At 39.2% G+C, this 25155-nt stretch overlaps 1 protein-coding gene across 3 annotated transcripts in view; it reads right to left on the bottom strand.

Moving 5' to 3' along the window:
* LOC126095327 (Hermansky-Pudlak syndrome 5 protein homolog) overlaps positions 1-24272 on the bottom strand; it is a 100021-nt gene extending 75749 nt beyond the window's left edge. Inside the window, exons 1-3 of one of the 3 annotated variants that reach the window (XM_049910134.1) lie at positions 24156-24272; positions 23646-23763; positions 232-342 (exon numbers count right to left, since the gene is read on the bottom strand). In XM_049910134.1, coding sequence (XP_049766091.1) covers positions 232-342; positions 23646-23729 — 195 coding nt within the window. In that variant the 5' untranslated portion in view covers positions 23730-23763; positions 24156-24272. Of the gene's footprint in view, positions 1-231; positions 343-23645; positions 23764-23859; positions 24096-24155 lie in introns of those variants that run through there. The other 2 variants (XM_049910132.1, XM_049910133.1) reach the window with 2 other exon arrangements.
* Between the last annotated feature and the right edge of the window lie 883 nt (positions 24273-25155).

The following is a 25155-nucleotide window of genomic DNA, read 5'->3' as shown; positions in this document are numbered from 1 at the left end:
TTCCAATGAATTAGTATTTTCTACAGGCATTGATGATCCAGCATAGGTATATAGGCCACAGCCACAGGGAGAGAGAAAGAAAACTGCCAGTTAAATTTTGATTGTAAAGTACAAGTTGTGAAATCTGTAACTGAATTCAAAATTTGTGCATGTGCAGAACAAATACCACATGAAGTTACCACATATACATTAAAAGTATGTTTACATCTCAATTATTTTTTATATATTTACCTTGTTAGGAATCAACTGTAGAAAGACACACGATTCTCTGCGGAACACATAGAGGCCTCCACTTGTGGCACCAAATATTAGAAAACTTTTTGAGACAGTGAAGCAGGTGTACTGAAAAAGAAGTAGCTGTGGTAACCTTATTTTGTTTTTAATAATAAGCATACAACATTTATAAAACCTGTTAAATTATGTATACATAATGTATTTTTTTTTATTTTCCCATTAAAATTAAGTAATTTCCAGTTTTACACAATATAAATCAGTAGTGACTGAGAACTCCATACTTATTTGTGACACGCAAAGAGCTTGTGTGGTTCGGTTGAACTTACAGACACCAGATGTAATAATAATGAGTTGTGCAGCTTCGTACATGCATAAACAGAGGGAAAAAAAAGAACACTGAAAAATTTATTGTGGTCTTAATTTTTTTTGCAATATAGACTGTTGTGACAAACTAATCTGCAGCACAACTCAATGTCTTAGATTAGATTGGAAGTTGACAATTTAGTTACGAGTTGGCAAAGCCAATAAATATGATGTCATGATGACAACTACAATTCTTGTTACAATGTGTATCTTACACATACTGGATTTCCACATGTGATTTATGATGACTTGTAAATATGTCTTGGGTCAAACCTGATGGGTGGCCTTGACAGGATCAAACCTGATGGGTGGCCTTGACAGGATCAAAATTTCTGCTCACGATTCACTTTGTTTTGTGTGTGTGTGTGTGTGTGTGTGTGTGTGTGTGTGTGTGTGTGTGTGTGTGTGTGTGTATAAGGGGGGGGGGGTTTATAGCCACAGCTACAGCTACATCTACATCCACATCCACATCAGTATTCTGCAAACACCGTGAGGAGCAAAGTAGAGGGTACATCCCACTGTACCAGTTATTAGGGTTTCTTCCTGTTCCATTCACATATGGAGCACGGGAAGAATGATTAATTGAATGCCTCTGTGTGCATGCAGTAATTATTCCAATCTTGTCCTCATGATCCCTACATGTGTAATAAGTAGGAGGTTCTAGTATATGCCTAGAGTAATCATTTAAAGCTGGTCCTTGAAATTTTGTTAATACATTTTCTCAGGATAGTTTATGTCCATCCTCAAGAATCTTCCAATTCAGTTCCTTCAGTATCTCTGTGACACTCTCCCACAGTTTAAACAAGCCAGTGACCATTGCTGTGCCCTTCTCTGCATATGTTCAACATCAGCTGTCAGTCCTATTTGATACAGATCCCATACACAAGAACCAGCTGCACAAGTGATTTGTAAGCAATCATTCTATAGACTGATTACACTTCCCCAGTATTCTACCAATAGACCAAAGTCTACCACCTGATTTACCCACAACCGAACATATGTGATCACTCCATTTCATCCCTATGAAGTGTTTCATCCCTATGAAGTGTACTCATGTATTTGTATGAGTCGGCTCATTCCAACAGTGACTCATTGACATTACAGTCACAGAATACTAATTTTTTTCCTTTTGTGATGTGCAGAATTTTATATTTATGAACATTTAGGGCAAGTTCCAGTACCTGCATCACACTGAAATCTTAAGATTTCACTGAATATTTACACAGCTTCTCTCAGACAGTACTTCACTGTACAGATAACTGCGTCATCTACAGTAAACCTGATTTACTATTAATATTGTCTGCAAGGTCACTAATATACAACATGACCAGCAAACATCCCAACATACTTCCATGGGGCACACCCAAAGTTATCTCTACATCTGATGACTCTCCATCCAAGATAACATGTCGGTGTCCTCCCAAACAACAAGTCCTCAATCCAGTCACAAATTTCACTTTATTTTCTATATGATTGTACTTCTGACAATAAACATAGGTATCATACTGAGATGAATGCTTTTCAGAGAGCGAGAAATGCTGCATCTAACCGGTTGCCATGATCCAAAGCTTTCAGCACGTCATGTGAGAAAAGTCCGAGTTGGGTTCCACAAGATCGATGTTTTCGAAATCCACGCTGGTTGGCATTGAGAAGGTCATTCTGTTCAAGATACATCATTATGTTTGAGCTCAGAATATGTTATAAGATTCTACAACAAATCGATATAAAGGATAACTGACGGTAATTTTGTGGGTCACTTCTACTTACTACACTTCTTGTAGAGGGGTGTGAGCTATGCCTTTTTTTTAAGAACTGGGATAGTTGTTTGTTCAAGGGATCTATGGCAGATTAAAGATAGAAGAGGGGCTAACTGAGCTGCAGATTCAGTATAGAATCTAACAGGAATGCCATTGGAGGCCTGGAACTTTGTTCAATTTTAATGGTTTTTTTCAGCAACACTGACACATTCATCTTTCCAGAGGTACGACAATTAAATTGGGGCAATTCTCATGGGTTTTCCTTTGTAAAGGAACATTTGAAAACAAAGTTAAGCCTTTCAGCTTTTGCTTTGCTGCCATCAACTTTAGTTCCCGTGTCATTCGATAGTGACTGGACACTAACTTTGGTGCCACATTTACATATGACCAGAATTTGACAATATTCTGCTATGGTAGTCACTGAAAGCATCATACAGCCAAATGCATTTCATTCAGCATCTCTCTAGCTATAATCTTATCCTTTGTTTTACATCTACTATGCAGTAATCTTTGTTTCTTTAGAATGACTGTATACCATAGAGGTTCCTTCCCATCATGAACTGTTCTACTGGGTAAATATCTATCCAGTGCATTGTTAATTAGTCTTTTAAACTTCAGCTACTGTTTCTCTACAAGCTCCTGCCCTGTGCTGAAAGTTTCAAGTTCCTCATTGGATATGAAACTACTGATTTTTTTATCTAGGTTACTGAACATGTATGTCTTTCAGCTTGGTTTAGTTGTCCTTTATATTTTGGTAATCACTGTTGCCACAACCACACTATAGTCACTGATACCAGTTTCGATGTGGACATCCTCAAGGTCAGGTCATGTATATTTGTTGCCATTAAATCCAATACATTTCCCTTGTGAGTTGGGTTCCTAACTATCTGTTCTAAGTAGTTTTCAGAGAAGGCATTTAATAATGGTTCACAGGATGTCTTATCATGCCCACCATTACAAAACTGTAATTTTCCCAAATTGATTGTTGGATGATTAAAGTCTTCCCCGATGATTACATTATGATTGGGAAACTTGCATATAAGTGAACAGAGGTTTTCTGTAAAGTTTTCGGTTACATCAGGAGATGAGTCTAGTGGGTGACGGAAAGACCCAAGTAACATATTATGCCTACACCCGATATTGAGTCTTGCCCAATCAATCTCACATGCAGCTTCAATTTCTATCTCGGTGGATTTGAGTTTCCTGCCTGCTGCGACAAATACACCAACTCTGTTTCCTATTTCCCTGTCCTTTAATAAACACTCAGATTTTCAACAAAAATCTCACTGTTATCAATTTCAGGTTTCAACCAGCTTTCTATACCTAATATTATATGAGCTTCACTACATTTCATGAGCACCTCAAACTCTGGCACTTTGTTGCCAATGTTTTGGCAGTTAAACATTACGATTTTAATATTCTCACCTGCATGAGGCATTTCTTTCTATCTTTGATACTTCTGATTTTTCCACCACTATTATTATCTGGATTTGCTGGAGAGTCACCTGATCAAAAAAAATCTTGTGTGCACCCCACACAGAGTTGGCTACCGGAGCAACAGCCTCTTATGTGTAGTGCCCACCTGACCTATTTAAGGGGACCCCTACGGTTCTCAACCCTATAGTGCAAATACAGGATGTTGCAGCTTAGCTTGTCCCAGAACTTTCGAAATCTCTGGTTCAGTTCTTCCATTTGACTCAGAACTGAAGGGCCACAATCAGTTCTGGGGACCATGCTGCAAATTGTGAGTTTCGTTGAAACTTCACGCTCAGACTGGTCTTCTTAACCTTCGATGACAGACGCCGGGATGACCCATGAATGACCTCGGAGCCCAGATGACAAGCATCATCTGTTCCAATGTGTACCACAATCTGCAGTTGGTTGCACTCTGTTCCCTCAATAGCTACTGTAATAGCCTCTTCAAAACGTTGAATAAAGCTCGAGGCATACACACTTAGTGCACCTGGTGTACCTTCCTATCCCCTGCTGCTAAGGGGTACCATCATTCACCATACATTTGGACCGCTGACAGTTAATAAACCCCTATCCTTTTGCATTTGCCTCCTAACACCAGACAAAACAGATTTCCCAAAACAGGTGACTTGAGTCCCACTGACTATTTCAGTATCAGTGAAAGGCAGCACCTCGAACTTGTTGGTTAGAGGGATTGGTACAACACCCGAAACCACCCTGGACAGGACACCTAAATCTACCATTGACACATCACTTGCAGTCAAGTGAACAGATAATGACAGATCTTGTACTTTCTGCAGAGGAGCCAGGATCCACAGGAGAGGATAGCACCTGAGGTATCTCTGGTACAGGTATCACAGGTACAAGACTCTCAGATCCTCTTCCAACTCACTGATTCACAGCAGCTGCCAATCGCTTGGCAGTAATCAGTGCAATATCAATATCATCTGGCCAACTAAATTAATCACTTTGAAAAATGATGCAAAATTTCAAAGAATGATATACAGGAATGTTCTATGTCAGAGTCAACTTCGTATACTTTCAACACCAGCACTCGAAAGATCTCTCCATCTAACAATGTAGTAAAAAAGTGGTAAAGCTGTCCACAAGAAGCCCAAGGTTGGTTTGAGCATCACAGTGCTTTACTGGGTATGATCCTGTTGGAAATTGTGTACCCTTATTCCTATCAGAGATTTAAAAAGACTTCAATAAATTCTATGGCACCTACAATTTATTGTGAACTATAAATCACAGTGCAACTTGGTAACTTTCACTTTAACAAACAATTGTCGGAGATTAACTGCTGACAGCAAAATTCTAGAGCTGACTGGGAACCAAACTCAGGATCTTTGTAGTCTAATCACAATTTACAATGTGTTACATCTTCATTTGTAGAATATTTGGGATATTAAAAAGTTCTGCAGCAGACCCAGCATCTCAAGATGAGGTAAGGAAGTCATTGTTGCCCACTGAAGAAACAATACAGATGGTTAATTTAAGTGCATACATAAATTACACAAAACCTATTTCAGAAAGCATGGTACCAATCTGACACCCACTTCAGTTTAGTAAGAGGCCAGTATTTTTACTATCTTCCTAAACTGGAGCAAATAAAAAGCAGTTCCAAACTTCATAAGGAACACTACATAAAACCAATGAGCTGGCGGCTAATAATGAGAAATCGTAACAGACAGATTCCGGTTCTATAGCAGTAATAATAACCAACAGAAGTTCAATAATGTAAGGTAAAAGCAGAAATCTGATATAACTCTATGAGAAAATGAAAGAAGGTAGAGTAGTCATTGAAACTGGAGGTTTGAGATGATATCAGAGATAGGCACTGAAAACATCAGCCCCCCCCCCCCCCCCCCCCGGCCCTCCTCCCTTTCATAAACCACAGACCTTGCCAAGGTATGCTGGTTTGCATGCCTCACGAATACAGACAGCTGTACCATAGGTGCCACCAAAATGGGGAGGTATCTGTAGAGAGGACAGACTAACCCTTGGTTCCTATAGAGGGGCAGTAGCCTTTTCAGATGTACAGGGAAAATAGTCTGGTAATTGACTAATCTGGTGTTACAGCATTAGTTAATGTGGCCTTGCTGTGCTGGTACTGCAGTTCTGGGTGCACCCAGTTACTATTTCAATTTCCTTCGCACCAGTTTTAAAGATATGATCTGCTTTAGTTAGCCATGAGACAATGAAGTATTTGATTTTACTGGTATTTATTTATATTCCTGTTCCAAGTAAGCTGTTACACAATATTCTTCATTTTCTCCTAAGATTACGGCATCATCTGCATATGTCAGTATGTTAAAACTGTGCTACAGTTTTGCTCTAAGTTTTAATTAATTTACTTCCCTGACAATCTGCTCCACAATGAATGAGAATAGTATACTGAACATGTTACCATAGCCGAGATGGACAAGAAAGCCAACACCTACAACAGTAGTTCAAGTTTATAGACCGACTACATTTGCAGAAGATGAAGAGATTGAAGACATGTAGGATAAGATAAAAGAAATGATTTAGATAGTTGAGGGAGATGAAAATTTAATTGTGATGGGGGACTGGAATTTGAAAGTAGGAAAAGGAAGAGAAGCAAAAATAGTAGGTGAATATGGAACAGGGGAAAGGAGTGAAAGAGGAAATCACATGAAAGAGGAAACCACCTTGCAGACTTTTGCATAGAGCCTAATTTAATCATAGCTAACACTTTGTTTAAGAATCATGAAAGAAGACTATACATGTGGAAGAGACCGGGTGGCATTGGAAGCTTTAAAATAAATTACATAATGGTAAGGCAAATTTCAAAACCAGATTTAAACTGCAAAACATTTCCACTGGTGGATGTGGGCTCTGATCATAATTTACTGGTTATGAAATGCAGACTACAACTGAAGAAATTGAAGAGAGGTAAGAACTTATGGCGATGGGAGCAGGACATAGCTAAGAAAACAGGTTTTGAGAGTTTCAAATGGACCAAAGTTGGGGGCAATGTTGGATTGCAATACAGGAAAGGAATACAATGAAAGATGAATGGGTAGCTTTGAGAGAGGAAATAGGGAAGGCAGTAGAGGGTCACATAGGTAAAAAGACAAAGCCTAGTGGAAATCCCTAGGTAAGACAGAAGATATTGAACTTAATTGACACAAGGAGAAATATATACACACACCAAATGATGCAAACAAAAGTGAACACAGACATCTAAAAAATGAGAATGACATAAAATGCTACATGGCCAAGCAGGAATGCCTATAGAACAAATGTAAAGTTGTACAAGCATACATAACTAGGGGGATGAAATATATCATCTATACAAAAATTAAAGAGATCTTTGGAGAAATAAGAAGCAACCGCATGAATATCAAAGCTCAGATGACAAGCCAGTGTCAAGCAAAGTAAGAAAAATTGAAAGGTGGGAGGAATATTTAAAGGGTCTATATAAGGGCAAAACACTTGAGGACTATATTATAGAAAAGGAGAGGAAGTAGGTGAAGATAAGATGGAACATATGATACTGCAAGAAGAACATGACAGAGCACTGAAGACTGTAAGTGGAGAGAAGGCCCCCAGAGTAGAAAACATTCTGTCACGAATTACTGAGAACCTTGTAAGAGTCAACCAGGACAAAATTATTCCAACTGGTGTGCAAGATATACAGGATGATTCACGAAGATAAGCAAATATTTTAATATATTATTCTACAAGTAAAACTAAAGAAACAAGTTCATATAAACATAGGTTCATGAATGTTTGGTTACGGAGTTACAGGCAATAAAAGCTTTTGCCTGAAATTTAGCAACTTCGCTAATATAAAGCCATCACAAAACCGCGCGAAGTTAAAGTAAAGCACGATTTCCATTTATTTTGCTGTTCTTGATCTGGTGAATCTAATAAAACATGTCCCAAATGTGTATCTGCAGTAGTTTTCCAGAACATCCAGAGAAGCAAATATTATTATACTAGTAAATTTGTTTACTTTCCATTAAGAATGTAGAAATGTTTATGTCATTGTTGGCAACCATTAGAGGGTTGTTTCAGTCGTTTGTGCAATTGTCTGGCAATTAAAAAACAAATTGCACCACATAGTTAATAAATTAAAAATTTTACAAAATTACGTCTTTGCTTCTCTGGATGTTTCGGAAAACTACCGCAGATACATATCTGGGATGTGTTTTATTAGGTTCACGAGATCAATAACAACAAAGTAAATGGAAATCGTGCTTTACTTTAATTTTGTACAGTTTTGTGATGGCTTTATATTAGCAAAGTTGCTGAATTTCAGGCGAAATCTTTTATTAGCTGTAACTTCATAGCTGACCATTTACAGACCTATGTTTATATGAACTTTATTCTTTCATTTTACTTGTACAATAACATATTAAAATATTTGCATATCTTCGTGAATCACCCTGTATAAGACTGGCGAAATATCCTTAGACTTTGGGAAGCTCGTAGCAATTCCATTTTCAGAGAAGGCAAGTGCTGACAAGTGAATACTACCGAACCATCAGTTTAACAAGTCATGGTTACAAAATACTGACAAATATAATTTACAGAAGGATGGAAAAATCAGCAAAGTCCAGCCTTGGGGAAGATCAATTTGGATTCCAGAGATATGCAGGAACATGTGAGGCGATACGGACTATGACTCATCTTGGAAGACAGATTCAGAAAAGTCAAACCTATAGTTATGGTATTTGCAGATTCAGAGAAAGCTTTTTACGATGTTGTCTTGACTACTCTATTTGAAATTTTGAAGGTACAGGGAATAAAATACAGGGACTTTAAGGTTTTTTACAACTCGTACATAAACCAAGCTGCAGTTATACGAGTCAAAGGAAATGAAAGGAAAGCAAGGGCTGAAAGGGGAGTGAGGCAGGGTTGTAGTCTATTCCTAACATTATTCAATCTGTACATTGAGCAATCTGTGGATAAAACTAAGCCAAATTTGGAATGAGAATTACAGTTCACAGATAAGGGGGGGAAAAACTGAAGTTTGCCGAAGACATTGTAATTCTGTCAGAGACAGCAAAAGACCTGGAACAGTAGTTGAACAAAATGGACAGTGTCTTGAAAGAAGGATATAAGATGAACATCAATAAAAATAAAACAAGGACAATGGAATGTAGTTGAATTATATCAGGCAATGCTGAGGGAGTCAGGTTAGGAAACGAAATACTAATAGTAGTAGAAGAGTTTTGCTATTTGAGCAGCAAAGTGATTTATGTTGATCAAAGTAGGGAAGTTATAAAATGCTGATTGGCGATAGCAAGATGAGCACTTCTGAAAAACAAGATGTTTTTTAATGGATTAGGTACTTTTCATTCCAACAGACCCATAGTGAAGAAATCCTCCAGGATGTAAAACATATCAGAAAGAACAAATGATAAATATTTGCAAAGAAAAGTAGATGTGCAAATGTACCTTTTACAGATCCCAAGTGAAATGGTCCTCCACATCTTTTCATTTAATCGGTAATAACTAACTTGTTACAAAATACGTAAATGTTCAATAAACTAAGGTACACAAGATAATTCTTTGGCTATTGTTGTCATGGATCATGAAAAAGAAAATCAGGTTAGAAAACTCACTCAAAAATGGTTCAAATGGCTCTGAGCACTATGGGACTCAACATCTTAGGTCATAAGTCCCCTAGAACTTAGAACTACTTAAACCTAACTAACCTAAGGACATCATACACACCCATGCCCGAGGCAGGATTCGAACCTGCGACCATAGCAGTCCCGCGGTTCCGGACTGCAGCGCCAGAACCGCTAGACCACCGCGGCCGGCAGAAAACTCACTCAAAATGGTCTCATTACAGTACCGAATTTGTACAGAGGTCAGACTATGTATGTTACTCACATTATTTGATATTATTAACAAGATACTGATGATGGGCAATGAAAACATTTTAACTCCATTTAGTGAAATTTTGCTGGTGAAACAAAAATGGTTTCTTAAAAAATAATATAAAGCGATACAGATAGTTGCTACATGTGTAATTGTATAAATATAATCCCGTATGACATTATAGAACGAGAGTAAGCAAAGTATGCTAGCTTAATTATGACAACACTCACTTCGCAAATAAAGATTTGTTTAGGCACTTCAGCAGGTCTGTGGAATGCTCCTCGCACTTGAATTTACTGTTGTTGTTGTCTTCAGTCCAAAGACTGTTTTGATGCAGCTCTCCATGCTACTCTATCCTGTGCAAGCCTCTTGATCTCCAAATAACTAATGCCACCTACATCCTTCTCCATCTACTTGCTGTATTTGTCTCTTAGTCTCCCTCTAAGATTTTTAACCCCCCCCCCCCTCCCCACCACACACACACACACACACACACACACACACACACACACACACACACATATTTCCGCTCCAATACTAAATTGGTGATCCCTTGACGTCCCAGAAAGTGTCCAATGAACCCAATCCCTCCTTTAGGTCAAGCTGTGCTACAAATTTCTTCTCTCTTCAATTCTGTTCAGGACTTCCTCATTAGTTACACGATTGACCCATCTAATCTTCACCATTCTTCTGTAGCACATTTCAAAAGCTTCTATTCTCTTCTTGTCTAAACTGCTTATCATCCGTGTTCCACTTCCATACATGGTTACACACTGTACAAACACCTCTGAAATGATTTCCAGACAATTATATTTACATTTGATATTAACAAATTTCCCTTCTTTAGAAATGATTTTCTTGCCACTGCCAGCCTACATTTTATACACTCTGCACTTTGGCCGTTATCAGTTATTTTACTGCCCAAATAGCAAAACTCATCTACTACTTTAAGCGTCTCATTTCCTAATGTGATCCTCTAAGCATCACCTGATTTAATTCGACTACATTCCATTATCCTTGTTAGGTTTTGTTCCTCCTTTTAATACACTGCCCACTCCATTCTACTGCCCTTCCAAGTCCTTTGCTGTCTTTGACAGAAATACAATGCCATCGGCAAACCTCAAAGTAATTATTTCCTATACCTGAACTTCAATTTCAACATCAAATTTTTCTTTGGTTTCCTTTACTGCTTGCTCAATGCACATATTGTAAGCCATCAGGGATAGGCTACAACTCTGTCTCACTCCTTCTTTAACCACTGCCTCCCTGTCATACCCCTTAACTCATGATTGCTGTCTGGTTTCTGTACAAGTTGTAGATAGCCTTTCATCCCTGCCACCCTCAGAATTTCAAAGAGTGTGTTCCAGTCAACATTGAAAAAAGCTTTCTCTAAGTCTATGAATGTAGTTTTGCCTTTCCTTAACCTATCTTCTAAAATAAGTCATAGGGTCATTATTGTCTCACATGTTCCTACATTTCTCCAGAATCCAAACTGATCTTCCCTGAGGTCGGCTTCAACCAATTTTTCCACTCTTCTGTAAAGAATTCATGTTAGTATTTGCAAATGAACACTCATTAAACTAATAGTTTGGTAATTTTCACAACTGTTAGCAACTGCTCTCTTCGGAATTGAAATTACTACATTCTTCTGTAAGTCTCATCCATTTTGCACACCAGATGGAAGAGTCCTGTCATGGCTGGCTCTCCCAAGGCAATCAGCAGTTCTGAAGGAATAATATCTACTCCAGGGGCCTTTTTTCGGCTTAGATCTTTGACAGCTCTGTCAACTTCTTCACAAAGCATCATATCTCCCATGTCATCTTCATCTAAGTCCACTTCCCTTTCTATAATATTGCCTTCAAGTTCATCTTCCTTGTACAGACCTTCCACCTTTCCCTTCTTTGCTTAGGATTGGTTTACCATCTGAGGTCTTGATATTCATACAGCTGCTTCTCTTTTCCCTGAAGGCCTTCCACACAAAAAAAAAACCCTCCCATACAGCCTGGACACCCAGGGACAGTGAACCTGCAATGACATCCAGAGGCAGGCACTATCCCCCAGACATGTTCGAAAACAGATCTCCTGTGCCTTTTCCCCCCTCACACACCCAATCCTCTCACTATCCCCAGAAAACAGCCACAAAGGAGTGCCTCCTTCATCACCCAGTACCACCTTGGGGTTGGAACAACTGAACCATATCCTTCGCCAGGACTTTGATTACGTATCATCATGCCCTCAAATACTAAAGATACTTCCCACCCCTCCTAAAGTGGTCTTCCATCGCCCACTCAAGCTCCGCAACATCCCGGTCCAACCCCTCTGCCACTCTCAATCCCAACCCCTTGACACGACTGTATCCCTGTAGAAGATCCAGGTGCAAGACCTGCTCAATCCACCCACCCATCATTTCCTATTCCTGTGACAGGTTTATCCAACCCCATCAGGGGCCAGGCCACCTGTGAAAGAAGCCATGTCATTTACTGGCTCTTCTGCAATCATTGCACAGCTTTTCATATTGGTATGACTATCAACCAGCTGTCCACCAGTATGAATGGCCACCACCAAACTGTGGCCAAGAGCAATGTAGACCACCCTGTGGCACAACATACAGCGGAACATAACAAATTTGATTTCAATGGCAACTTCACTATGTGCGCCATCTGGATCCTCCCCTCCACCACCAGCTTTTCTCAACAGCGCATATGGGAGTTATCCTTACAACATATTCTCCACTCATGCAATTAGCCCGGCCTCAACCTAGACTAACATACTGTCCCTACGCCGTCCAGCCAACAGTTTCCACCCTTACTACCCTATCATATGATCCCCATTCTCGTCTCCCACCTTCTCCGTTTGCTGCCCTCTTCAACACACCCACCCGTCTTTCACCACTCTTCTTTTTTCCCCCCAATTCCCTGCCCCACAACCTCCTGACACTGTACCTGTTGGCATTCTTGTCCCTGCACACCCTGCCAGACAGAATTAATCTCTCTCCTCTCCCGTACACTACTATCCCTTTCCTGCCTCGCCAGACTGCTGCTTGCATCCCACGTAATAGATGCACTCTGGCCTGAGATGGTGGAGTTGGTGGTCGCACACTCATGTGTATGTGTTTCTCTTTTGCTGATGAAGACTGTGGCCGAAGCTTTATGTAAGTGTCTTTTAATTGTGCCTGTCTGCAACTTTATATGTCTTCTTCATGGTAAGTAGCAAGCTATCTTTTCTTACATTGTTGTTGTGTTGATGAAACTGTCAGTCTACCAATGTGCTACCACGTTGTTAACTGATTTTTTGCTCACCACTTCCAAACTGCTTCACCCATAACAGCTGTATGTGTGCTGTAGGACATACGAGGGCTATCCACAAAGTGCATTACATTTTCATTTGTGTCCGTTAGGGGCGGGTCTAGCGCGACCATCTTGGTGTCATGGCATTCCGCCGCTCAGTCAGCATCCTGCCGTGCTAGTGAGAGGTTCGTGCTGTACTCCGTTGAGTTACTGTGACAGTTTGAAATGTCAGCGTTAATTGAAAATGCTGCGAATTGTGGAGTGTGTGCTGTAATAAGGTTTCTGACTGCAAAAAACTGTACACCAATAGAAATCTATGGGCAGCTTTGTGAAGTGTATGGGGACAACATAATCACTGAAGGCTGAGTGTGTCAATGGGTCATAAAATTTAAAAATGGCCAAACTAACGTTCACAAGGAAGAGCGAAGTGGAAGACCCAGCATAGTGACTGACGAACTTGTCGAAAAAGTTGATGCCGTGGTCCGTGAAAACCGTAATTTCACAATAACTGAACTCTCTATGAGTTTTCCACAAATTTCACGAAGTTTGGTGCACAAAATCATTACCGAAAAGCTTGGTTACCACAAGTTTTGTGCACGATGGATACCAAAAATCTTGACAGAGATTCACAAAAATCAGCAATTGGCTGCAGCGTTAACGTTTTCAGATGCTTACGAGAAAGATGGCGACTCATTACTCGATCGCATCGTTACTGGTGATGAAACATGGGTTAAGCATGTGAACTGCGAGACAAAATTGCAGTCAATGCAGTGGGGGCACACAAATTCCCCCCAAAAACCCAAGAAATGCATGCAGACAATGTCGGCAAGGAAGGTGATGGCGACTGTCTTTTGGGACAGAAAAGGTGCGATTTTTGTGGATTTGCTGGAAAGAGGCACTACAATAAAGTCTCAAAGGTACTGCCAAACTCTGCACAACCTCAGAAGAGCAATACAAAACAAGCGCAGGGGAAAGTTGGGCTCAAAGATCTTGCTGATTCACGACAGCGCCCGGGCCCACACGGCAAATGCCATTCGTGAAGTTCTCGAATCTTTTAAGTGGGAGTTGTTTCCTCATCCGCCGTACAGTCCCGACCTGGCACCGAGCGACTTCCACTTACTCCCAGCAATGAAGAAGTGGTTGGCTATGCAGCATTTTGATGACGCACAGCTTCAAGAAGAGGTAACCACGTGGTTGAAGGCGCAGGCAGCCGAATTTTACGACAAAGGAATTTCCAAGCTCGTCCATCGCTACGATAAGTGCCTCAATTTAAATGGCAACTATGTAGAAAAGTAGTATTTAAGTGTGGCTTTCATCTATATATAATAAAAAAAATTCCAATACTTTATTTATTTTTAATTCCAAAACGTAATGTATTTTGTGGATAGCCCTCGTACTTCCTGTATCTAAATACACTCACTGGTACTGTTGAAGTAATGCACATTGCATATCAGAATTTCAAAACTGAATGTTATGATCTATTGACAGTATCATTTCTCTCCTGAACCAAACCTCTCTCCTAATTTTTCACTTTAAACCTTGTATTTTTATACCCCCTGCTTACCTTCATCAACGAAATGATCAGACAGGTTTCAAAAGATGTGGTTACAATCAAACTGTCACCCTTTGTCCGAACCTAGCCCAGGTTATGCCACAGATCAGTATGTCAGCAAAACTGAAGATATTGCATTCATACCCGTTTGCTTTGATAACTCACAACCAAACTGTCACCTTCCTACCTAAGCTACACCTTGGACTGCATTACAGATCACTCACTCACCACAACTTACATTCCAAAAAAACTAATACAGATGCAAAAAAACATTGCCAGTGTTCTGCTCTGTTTCTCGGTAGGTTCAGCTGATGCAATAAAAAGTTCCTTAGATGTAACAAGAATTTTATAGTTCAATGTCTCTTAGATCTGCTGCTGCTGTTCCAGTTTCAGCTACTGGCAAACAGCCACTCCTCCCATGTCATAACTTCGCTTAATCTGACTTTTATATGATGTGTATGGCTAGCTATCAGCCTGCATAACGGGCTCAAGTATCGAGATTTTTGTTGTATCACATTTAACGTCCTCATGTTCAGAGCAATGTTTCCTTAAACTGGCATATTTACACTATTACATTTCACCCTTCTATTTCCGAGCACTCATGAGCCACATGATGGGTGTGCCCCTGAGCTTATAGTACAGAGTTTGGAAATTGAAAATTGATGTGTTGTGATGATTAATATAAAAGCTTTAGACAGATTACAGTGTACATCAATGATATGCTCCCCACAGTGTAACTCCTGGTGCATTTTATCTAAAACTCAGAAAGACTTGCAGATATTTTTTATTGAAGTTGTGTAGTATTATGGTAAAAAAAATCAGAGATGCAAGTTGGACAATTTGTCAAACATTTTTCAGAAACAAGATGGACCATAATACTCTAAGATGCATGTCATTTGCCAAATCATTTCTCTTCCCTTTTCTGAACAGTGGCTTGAGCTTTATGAGCCGTGCTCGTGTTACCGCTATTATGTATTTTACACCCTGTTTTTAACATACTTCCACCTCACTATGTTAATTTAAATTACTACTGTCACCGAGTTGCTGCTTTGCCTGACCGCGAGCGGCGTTAGCAGCATGTATCAATATATCCCCCCTCGTAGTATCTTTGCTCGACTGCTATTACTTCCTGGCCGTTGTCTGTCATGAGTGAGTTCGGGTCATGAGTTTGGGCTGCCAATCAGTCCGAACGCATCCGGAATGCAGTCCGGACCTGACAGACAGCGAGTTGCAAGGACTGTGTCGACATGGCTCGCCCGACCATTGCCGCCATGCATCACTTGAGCCAGGCCACAGTCGTGGAGGATCGGCGGTTGGTCGTCCTACCGGACGACGCATCTTTGCTCGCCGATCGCTCATGAGTCAACTCTGTGTGTGTGTGTGTGTGTGTGTGTGTGTGTGTGTGTGTGTGTGTGTGTGTGTACGCCGCGCGCTTCGTGTGTGCTTAGTCACTGTTGGGTATCGTTCAGGTCTTTGTGCAAGTGTTTGTCGGGTTGTGTGTGTTGTTGGCGTTATGTCCACTGAACTATTTTAGATGTTGTCAGCATTCTGAGGTGAGTCGGTTGGTTGCCGCAGACCAGGAAAGTTATCTCCGCGCAATGCAGTCAGCTGGGCCCACTTCCAGTCCCTGCGCAGTGTCGGAGCGTGTGTGGAGCTGTCCAATCGCTACGAGCTTCTTGGTTCACCGACCCAGGACGTCAAAGTTGAGTAGTGGTTTCAAGTAACCAAGCCAAGTCCATTCATGTTGTATGGTTCGTTTCGGTGGTTCGCTGTTTGGTAGATTTTCCAGTGAGCAGCACCGAGTGTTTGTATTGCTGAAATTTAGCCTCCATGGGCTGGAATTAACTATATTGGTTGACTACAATTCAAGTGCACCAGCGGAATTTTCTGCCTTGTGGGCATTAGTGTTCCAGTTACCTTCCCTGGCCACAAACAATTTCAGGCAGTGTCCTTTCCTCACCTGTTGTCGCTGTCCAACACTGTGCGTAGTTTTGACAGCTTAATACACATACATATTTGATTGTGGATAATCACACAAGTAACATTTTGTGTTTGAATTCTCATGTACTGATTGGTGGCAAGCAAGTCGTTTGTCGGTTGGTCCATGGCTGTCCCTTCGTTGGGTTCCAAAGGATCAAGTGTAGTTGGTTCACCACCTGTCTCACCTAAGTGAACGAGGACAGATCGACCCCCTGGAAGCTTCTGAGTGCTATTGTCTTTACTGTCTTTCTCATTAGTGTTTAATTGTCTGTTTATAATCTATCATGGCCAATGATTTAAAAAATTCTTGGTTTCACTGTGTTTTATGTAAGTAAATTTGAATTCTGGCAAGTGGATATTTGCTGAAAGGTTATTGCCGTTGTGTTGCCTTTTCTTTTAGTCTGGCTTCAGCTACTTGAAACTTAAGTCTTATGGTTATATTTTTTTAAAACTTTGGAAAATTAATTTTGGGCCTTCAGCCTTGGAACCTTATTCTTAGAATTACCTTTCAAGCTTAAACATTGCTTCCTTCTGCCTTTGAAATGTTATGGTAATTTATTTTAAAATCTTGAAAATTTCATTGTGGGCTTTTATTTGCTTTTTTAACTGCATTTTTATCTTGTTGATTTTTAAGATTTCTTGTTTGGAGGTCTTCAGCCATGAAAGAATTGCAGTTTGAAATTCTTAGTTGTAAAGGTTTGGCTATGAGCCGTTTTGGTTGAAAATGTGTTATTAAATTACAATTTTAAGGTGAAACTGACCCCAACCTCATTTGGCCCTTTCCACAATCCTAATCACCTGTTCTGCCCAGCGGGTTTAGCGGGCGTATCACTTTACTTTATTTAAATGTCTAGGGAAAGTCCCAGTTTGTGATGAATTGTTCATAATAATGTAATCTGGGAAGCCAGCTATAGAATATCTGGAACTTAAATTTCTCAGTACCACTGACATTCTTCCAGATTAGCAAGACTAAGACAGAAACAGGGTTGTTACTTGAGCTTTCTGGTAATATCACTTATTACTGCACGATTTGAGTCTACTGACTGTTCGCTTACAATTTAGGAAGTTGCCATAACTCTCTTTGGATTAGATTGCTGCTTTACAACCATCTATACAGCTTTCACATTGTTACTGGCAGTTCTGATATAAGTGGCCTAATTATGTAAGTTTTTTTCTATTTTCTGATTCAGAAAGTGGCATTAGAATACGTAAATATTTTTAGAAAACAGTTTAACTTTTTACACATATTCATACATCCGCCCAGTGTCTATCAACAGATGTGTAAAACCCGCATTCATCATTTTATTTATTTAATGGTTTAACTAGCTGTGTTAGATTAGTGTCTTTGGGTACATTCTTACAACATTAAACAGTTTATCCAACTAGTGTCACTGACTTTTTCCTTGAGTTTATTGGTTATAAGGAAAATCAAAAATTGGGCAAGATCCAAAACACACTTCCAAATAGTGAATAAAGATAGGTATGAGGGAGGAAACTACTATGTGTAGAATTCAGTACAAGTGACAGTTGGAAGCAAACATACCAGTTATGCCTTAATAAGCATCATATGACAAACAAAATTTACAGGCTGCAACTTGAGGGGTATAATTTACTTACTTATTATTGTAGAACAAGCAGAGAGAAAGATGGTGCTGTAATTTATATTGATAGCAAAATTATTTATAAATCATAAGTTTTAAAAATGTTCTGCAGATCAACATTTTGAAGTCTATGGGATTTAAATAACTAGAAAGAACCTGTCAGTTACAATGCTTACAATTTACAGAGCTCCAGCATAGAAGTTTGTATTTGTCTGAATAAGTTGGAAACGTTTTTGGGAAAATTTTTTCTCATATCCAGAAATTTAACCCTGTAACTGCTTTGGACGTATTACGCGTGCCCCTTTGTACCTGTCCCTGTGTGCTCTGGATGGGTGAATGCGTGCACCTTTGTACCTGTCCTTGTGTGTTCTGGACGTGTTTAAGTGCGCCACCACTCCTACCTGGTACTCTGAACATGTGTACGCATAGACACGTTCAGAGTACCAGGTAGAAGGACTGGTGGCGCACGTAAACATGTTCAGAGCAGCGTTAACACGTCCAGAGCAGTTAAAAGGTTAATAGTTGCTGGAAACTTAAAAGTCAACTTCTTAACTAATAGTAACACTAGGACTGACCTTGTACATTTAATGAATTCTGAAAACTTGGCAGCTATGGTTAACTTCCCCACTAGAGTTACAGAAAATTGCAAAAGTCTGATAGACAATATTTTCATTGACAAGAATAGAGTCAACAATGCAAATATAAGCCAAGTAATAGATGGCCTTTCTGGTCATGATGGCCAAAGCTTAAGGTTAATAACAACAGTTTGTGCAACAAAATCTCCCACACCTATTAATCCTTTAGATGCATCAACACAAACTCTTTTCGACTTTAATTACCATCTACCGCAAATAGATTAGGACCCAGTTTGTGGGATACGTGATGTAAATGATAAATTTAACATTGTCTTAAATGAATTTATCTCCCTTTTTGAAATGTCTTTTCCAAAAAGAATTAGGAAGAACACTGAGGCTGCTTCTAGTAAACCGTGGATTACAGAAGGAATTAATATTTCTTACAAGACTACGAGAGAATTACATGCCTCATTAAGATTCTCAAATGATCCCCTTAAGAGATCTTATTATAAACTGTACTGTAAAGTTTTAAAGTGGGTGATAAACAAATCCAAAAACTTATATATAACATCTGAAATTGATAACTCTAAAAACAAAATCAAAACAATTTGGAATGTCATAAAAAGAGAACACGAAAAAAAAAATTAATAATAAGACCGCAGAGATAAGCCATAATGACATGGTGGTACATAATCCTGTAGCAATTTCTAACACATTTAACAATCATTTCTTAACTGCAGCAGATCATGTTGGTTGTTAGCGTTCATTAAATATGACCATGAATTTAATACAAAGAGCTGACCACAACAGATGTGACCAAATTTGTATAGCTCCAGTCACCACTAGTTAAGTCAAAAATATAATCAAGTCCTTAAAAAAACAAAAATTCCACAGGTATTGACAACATTTCATCGGAAGTTGTAAAGCACTGTAGGGATTATATACATGTCAAGTCCTGTGCCACCTTTTTAATGAATCTTTGCAGCAAGGTATTCTCCCAGAGAGATTGAGGATTGTTATTGTGAAACCACTTTTTAAGAAGGGTGACAAAAATAATTCAATTAACTACTGTCCAATATCTGTGTTAAGTTGCATTCAAAAAATATTAGAGAAAGTAACGTACAAGAGAACTGTAGAGCACCTCACCACTCACAACATCCTCAACAAAAATCAATTTGGCTTCCAAAAAGAGCAGAGCAACAGGTCAGGCTATTTTCTCTCTCACAATTGAAATTCTTGAGTCATTAAATAACAAAATGTCATCTATTGGAATTTTCTGTGATTTGTCAATGGCTTTCGCCTGTGTTGACTACAACATTCTCTTAAAGAAGGCCAATCTTTATGGTTTGAATTGTAATACTGGTAGATGCATTGAATTATATCTACACAATAGTAAGCAGAAGGTGATACTAAATGGTTTTGATGGCTGTCCTGTCTTATCTGACGGGCACATTGAAATGTGGAGTGCCACAAGGATCCATTTTGGGGCCTTTACTGTTTCTTATCTTTGTCAATGACCTCCCACTCTGTACAAACACTGAGAGCAAGTTTACTTATGCTGGAAAGCATATGGACTAGTAAATAAATATAATGCTGAACTTGTCGATTTCGTACACCGGTTTAAGTCTAATGGATTAACACCAAATATTAAAAAAAGAACAAGAAAATGAAGCAATCAACTTATACTGTGATGGTCAAAATATATTAAAATGTGACACCTCTAAGTTTCTGGGCATTATAATTTAAGACAAGTTAAACTGGTCTGGGCATATTCTAGATTTTCATAAAAGATTAAGTCTAGCAACTTAAGCCCTGCGTGTAATTATCCCAGTTGTTGATATGAATGCTACTAAAGCAGCTTACTTCGACTATTTTCACTCCATCATATCAGATTGTATAATTTTTTGGCGTAGCCAAACCCATCTTTACTGCACAAAAGAGAGTAATTAGAATCATGAGTGGTGTTCATCCAAGATATTCTGGCAGAAACCTGTTCCGTAAGCTCCAAATATGATACACCACAGGCCAGTGCTTATTTTCTTTGATGAATTTTGTCTTGCATAATGATTCACTTTTTACATCCAATAATGCCTACCATGATCGCAATACAGGGTCTAAAAATGATTTACACAGAGATCTAAAACAGCTAAGAATCATACAAATAGGTGTTAATTATTCTGCTACAAAACTCCAACAGAAGTTAATTCCCCATCTACATTTAAAATAAACAAATTACTTTATGGATAAGTCCTTCTACTCTCTGGGTGAGTACCTGCAGACTAGGCCCAACCAGTGACTGTCTTTTGCAATTTTTTTTATTGCATTTCCTATTTATATTCTATTCTATTCTCCCCCCCCCCCCCCCCCCCCCAATGAACCATGGACCTTGCCGTTGGTGGGGAGGCTTGTGTGCCTCAGAGATACAGATGGCCGTACCATAAGCGCAACCACAACAGAGGGGTATTTGTTGAGAGGCCAGCAAACGTGTGATCCCTGAAGAGGGGCAGTAGCCTTTTCAGTAGTTGCAGGAGCAACAATCTGGATGACTCAGGTAGTGAAGGGAGGACAAAATTTATGTAGTCATGGGTGACTGGAATTCAAGAGCGGGAAAAGGGAGAGAAGGAAACATAGTAGGTGAATACGGATTGGGGGGAAAGAAATGAAAGAGGAAGTTGTCTGGTAGAATTTTGCACAGAGCATAACTTAATCATAGCTAACACTCGATTCAAGAATCATAAAAGAAGGTTGTATACATGGAAGAATCCTGGAGATACTAGAAGGTATCAGATAGATTATATAATCATAAGACAAAGATTTAGGAACCAGGTTTTAAATTTTAAGACATTTCCAGGGGCAGATGTGGACTCTGACCACAATCTATTGGTTATGAACTGTAGATTAAAAGTGAAGAAACTGCAAAAAGGTGGGAATTTAAGGAGATGGGACCTGGATAAACTGACTAAACCAGAGGTTGTACAGAGTTTCAGGGAGAGCATAAGGGAACAACTGACACAAATGGGGGAAAGAAATACAGCAGAAGAAGCATGGGTAGCTCTGAGTAGTGAAGGCATGAGAGGATCAAGTAGGTAAAAAGACGAATGCTAGAAAAAATCCTTGGGGAACAGAAGAAATATTGAACTTAATTGATGAAAGGAGAAAATATAAAAATGCAGTAGATGAAGCAGGCAAAAAGGAATACAAACGTCTCAAAAATGAGATCGACAGGAAGTGCAAAATGGCTAAGCAGGGATGGCTAGAGGACAAATGTAAGGATGTAGAGGCTTATCTCACTATTGGTAAGACAGATACTGCCTACAGGAAAATTGAAGAGAACTTTGGAGAAAAGAGAATCACTTGTATGAATATCAAGAGCTCAGATGGAAACCCATTTCTAAGCAAAGAAGGGAAAGCAGAAAGGTGGAAGGAGTATATAGAGGGTCTATACAAGGGCGATGTACTTGAGGACAATATTATGGAAATGGAAGAGGATGAAGATGAAATGGGAGATATGATACTGCGTGAAGAGTTTGACAGAGCACTGAAAGACCTGAGTTGAAACAAAGCCCCGAGAGTAGACAACATTCCATTAGAACTACTGACAGCCTTGGGAGAGCCAGTCCTGACAAAAGTCTACCATCCACAAAAGCAAAATTAGTATAATGGAATGTAGTCAAATTAAGTCGGGTGATGCTGAGGGAATTAGATTAGGAAATGAGACACTTCAAGTAGTAAAGGAGTTTTGCTATTTGGCGATCACAATAATTGATTATGGTCGAAGTAGAGAGGATATAAAATGTAGACTGGCAATGGCAAGGAAACCGTTTCTGAAGAAGAGAAATTTGTTAACAAGGAGTATAGATTTAAGCGTCAGGAAGTCGTTTCTGAAAGTATTTGTATGGAGTGTAGCCATGTAAGGAAGTGAAACGTGGACGATAAATAGTTTAGACAAGAAGAGAATACAAGCTTTCGAAATGTGGTGCTACAGAAGAATGCCGAAGATTAGATGGGTAGATCACATAGCTAATGAGGAAGTATTGAGCAGAACTGGGGAGAAGAGGAGATTGTGGCACAACTTGACTAGAAGAAGGGATCGGTTGGTACGACACGCTATGAGGCATCAATGGATCACCAATTTAGTATTGGAGGGCAGTGCGGAGGGTAAAAATCGTAGAGGGAGATCACATAAGTAATGAGGAAGTATTGAATAGGATTGGGGAGAAGAGAAGTTTGTGGCACAACTTGACCAGAAGAAGGGATCGGTTGGTAGGACATGTTCTTAGGCATCAAGAGATCACCAATTTAGTATTGGAGGGCAGCGTGGAGGGTAAAAATCGTAGAGGGAGACCAAGAGATGAATACACTAAGCAGATTCAGAAGGATGTAGGTTGCAGTAGGTACTGGGAGATGAAGAAGCTTGCACAGGATATAGTAGCATGGAGAGCTGCATCAAACCAATCTCAGGACTGAAGACCATAACAACAACATTCTAGTCTCTGTTTATATTATGTTAGCTGTAATTGCTGCCTAAGATGATCAATGTACTAATTTTCTTTTCTCTGTATCAAAGGTTACTTTCAGTGATGTAAGTCATGTTTATGTGAACCCTATCTATTTAATTTTAGTTCATCCTTTAAGCTTATATCACCAGATTGCTACATTCTTGTCATTACACTAATGTTTGTTGTATATCTATAAAGATGCACATCCTTGTGATTCATCACTATACTGATTCATGGAATTTGAAATAAATAAAGTGGGACGTCGTGAAGGTGTTATATGACATAAACAAAACTTAAATTCTGGTTAATAGACGACTGGAACACGTGGTGATATGACAAAACTAAATTACAGTAAGTATCTGAACTTACAAACTTCTGTTGCTTATAAGAATTTGTCAGCGGGCACAATATCACAATGAAGGTATCTTTAATACTAAGTGAGTAAGGCGCATGTTAGTAACTTACCTTTATTCTCTGTGTGGATCTGAGAGGAGCGTACAGCGATGACACATCTTCTAAACTGGATAATACGTAGGGCACAGAGCCCATGTTTCAGACCTTATATCATCTTGAGTCTAAATTCCTGAGGAAAAATTGTACTACTTATATTTATCTCGTTATGAAAAAAGGGACGTAACACTTCTGACGAATGGCATGATGAAATGTCTTTGACATTTACTCTATCTTACACAGTCTCTTCTCAGCCTACTATCCTCGTAAAAATAGAACGGATCCATCACTTTAACATCGCATTAATAACTTAATATGGACCCAACTCAGCTGCGCCAGCGAATAAACAACACATGTTATTATGTAACAGTACTACACAACACAAAAACAGAGTATGTCTTAATTGACTAATTCATTACTACTGTAATATTGGCCACATTCATCCCGTACGCACCATCCTCACCACCGCCCCCAACCACTGCTACATAATCAAAGATAATATTTACGTAAATATTTGACATTTACCAATGTGACTTATTTATTGATGTCGACGTCCGGACTTTTCATTAAACACGGCGACTTACTTACTGAGAACATCTTTCTTTCTTTAAGGAAGGCTGAGCATTGTGTAATATTTTTATGAGGCAAAGTGTCCATATTGTGATCAGAACAAACATTACTTTATTAACAAGTCGGTGCCGTTCGCCAGCCATGGCTGGAGAGACAAAGACAAAAATTACAAAATTGATATCTACAAACAATGTGTAACAATACAAAATATTTTAATAGATTAAGCTTTTTACTACATATACTTTTCAGCTGCTGTTGACATTAGATTTCTCTGAAAGATTCGCTAGTTTTGGAGAAAGTTCAGTAGATCCATTTACTTTCTTCACAGTAAAAAATTCTTTGGAGTACAATGGACCTAGTTTCAAGCCTCTTGAAATTTTGTTCTGGAATCTCTCCGGGGTTAGGATCCGCACTTCCATAGGTAATGATCTGAACATTTTCAGGGCAGTGTTCGGAAGACTATCTCTTGTTTTGGGTCGACAAGTTGGTATGATAACGCTCTCTTTGTTGCGAGTTTTGAGGTCATGTATGTCATCTCTCTTGCTGAGGGAATCTATAGATTTTTATTAATGTGAATGAGACAAAAAATACATAATACCTATAAAGAGTCATTATTCGCAATTTGGTGAACAATGGATTGCAGTGTTCCTCTGGGCTTCTCAGTATTATGATTCCGATTGCTTTTTTTCTTTTTGCTTTTTAGTAATAATACTTTCTTGCAGCCTGTAGGATGACCTGATAGTAACGGCCTAATAGTCGATACGGCTGTGAAACAGTGGGTAACACTATTATGAGATACTGATCGGCTATCACATGTTTCAATTTTCTCAGCAGCTATATGTTTCATAACACTTTGTCATAAACATGTCTAGCGTGATCTTGCCAATCAAGTGTGCTGTCCAACACGGACGCCAGAAATTTTACAACCAGTACACAGTTTAGGTACCCTTTGTCA

This window comes from Schistocerca cancellata, chromosome 8 (genome assembly GCF_023864275.1).
Source record: "Schistocerca cancellata isolate TAMUIC-IGC-003103 chromosome 8, iqSchCanc2.1, whole genome shotgun sequence".
Classification (NCBI taxonomy): domain Eukaryota; kingdom Metazoa; phylum Arthropoda; class Insecta; order Orthoptera; family Acrididae; genus Schistocerca; species Schistocerca cancellata.
The sequence above is the reverse complement of the archived record's forward strand: the minus strand, read 5'-3'. Positions and strand labels throughout refer to the sequence as shown.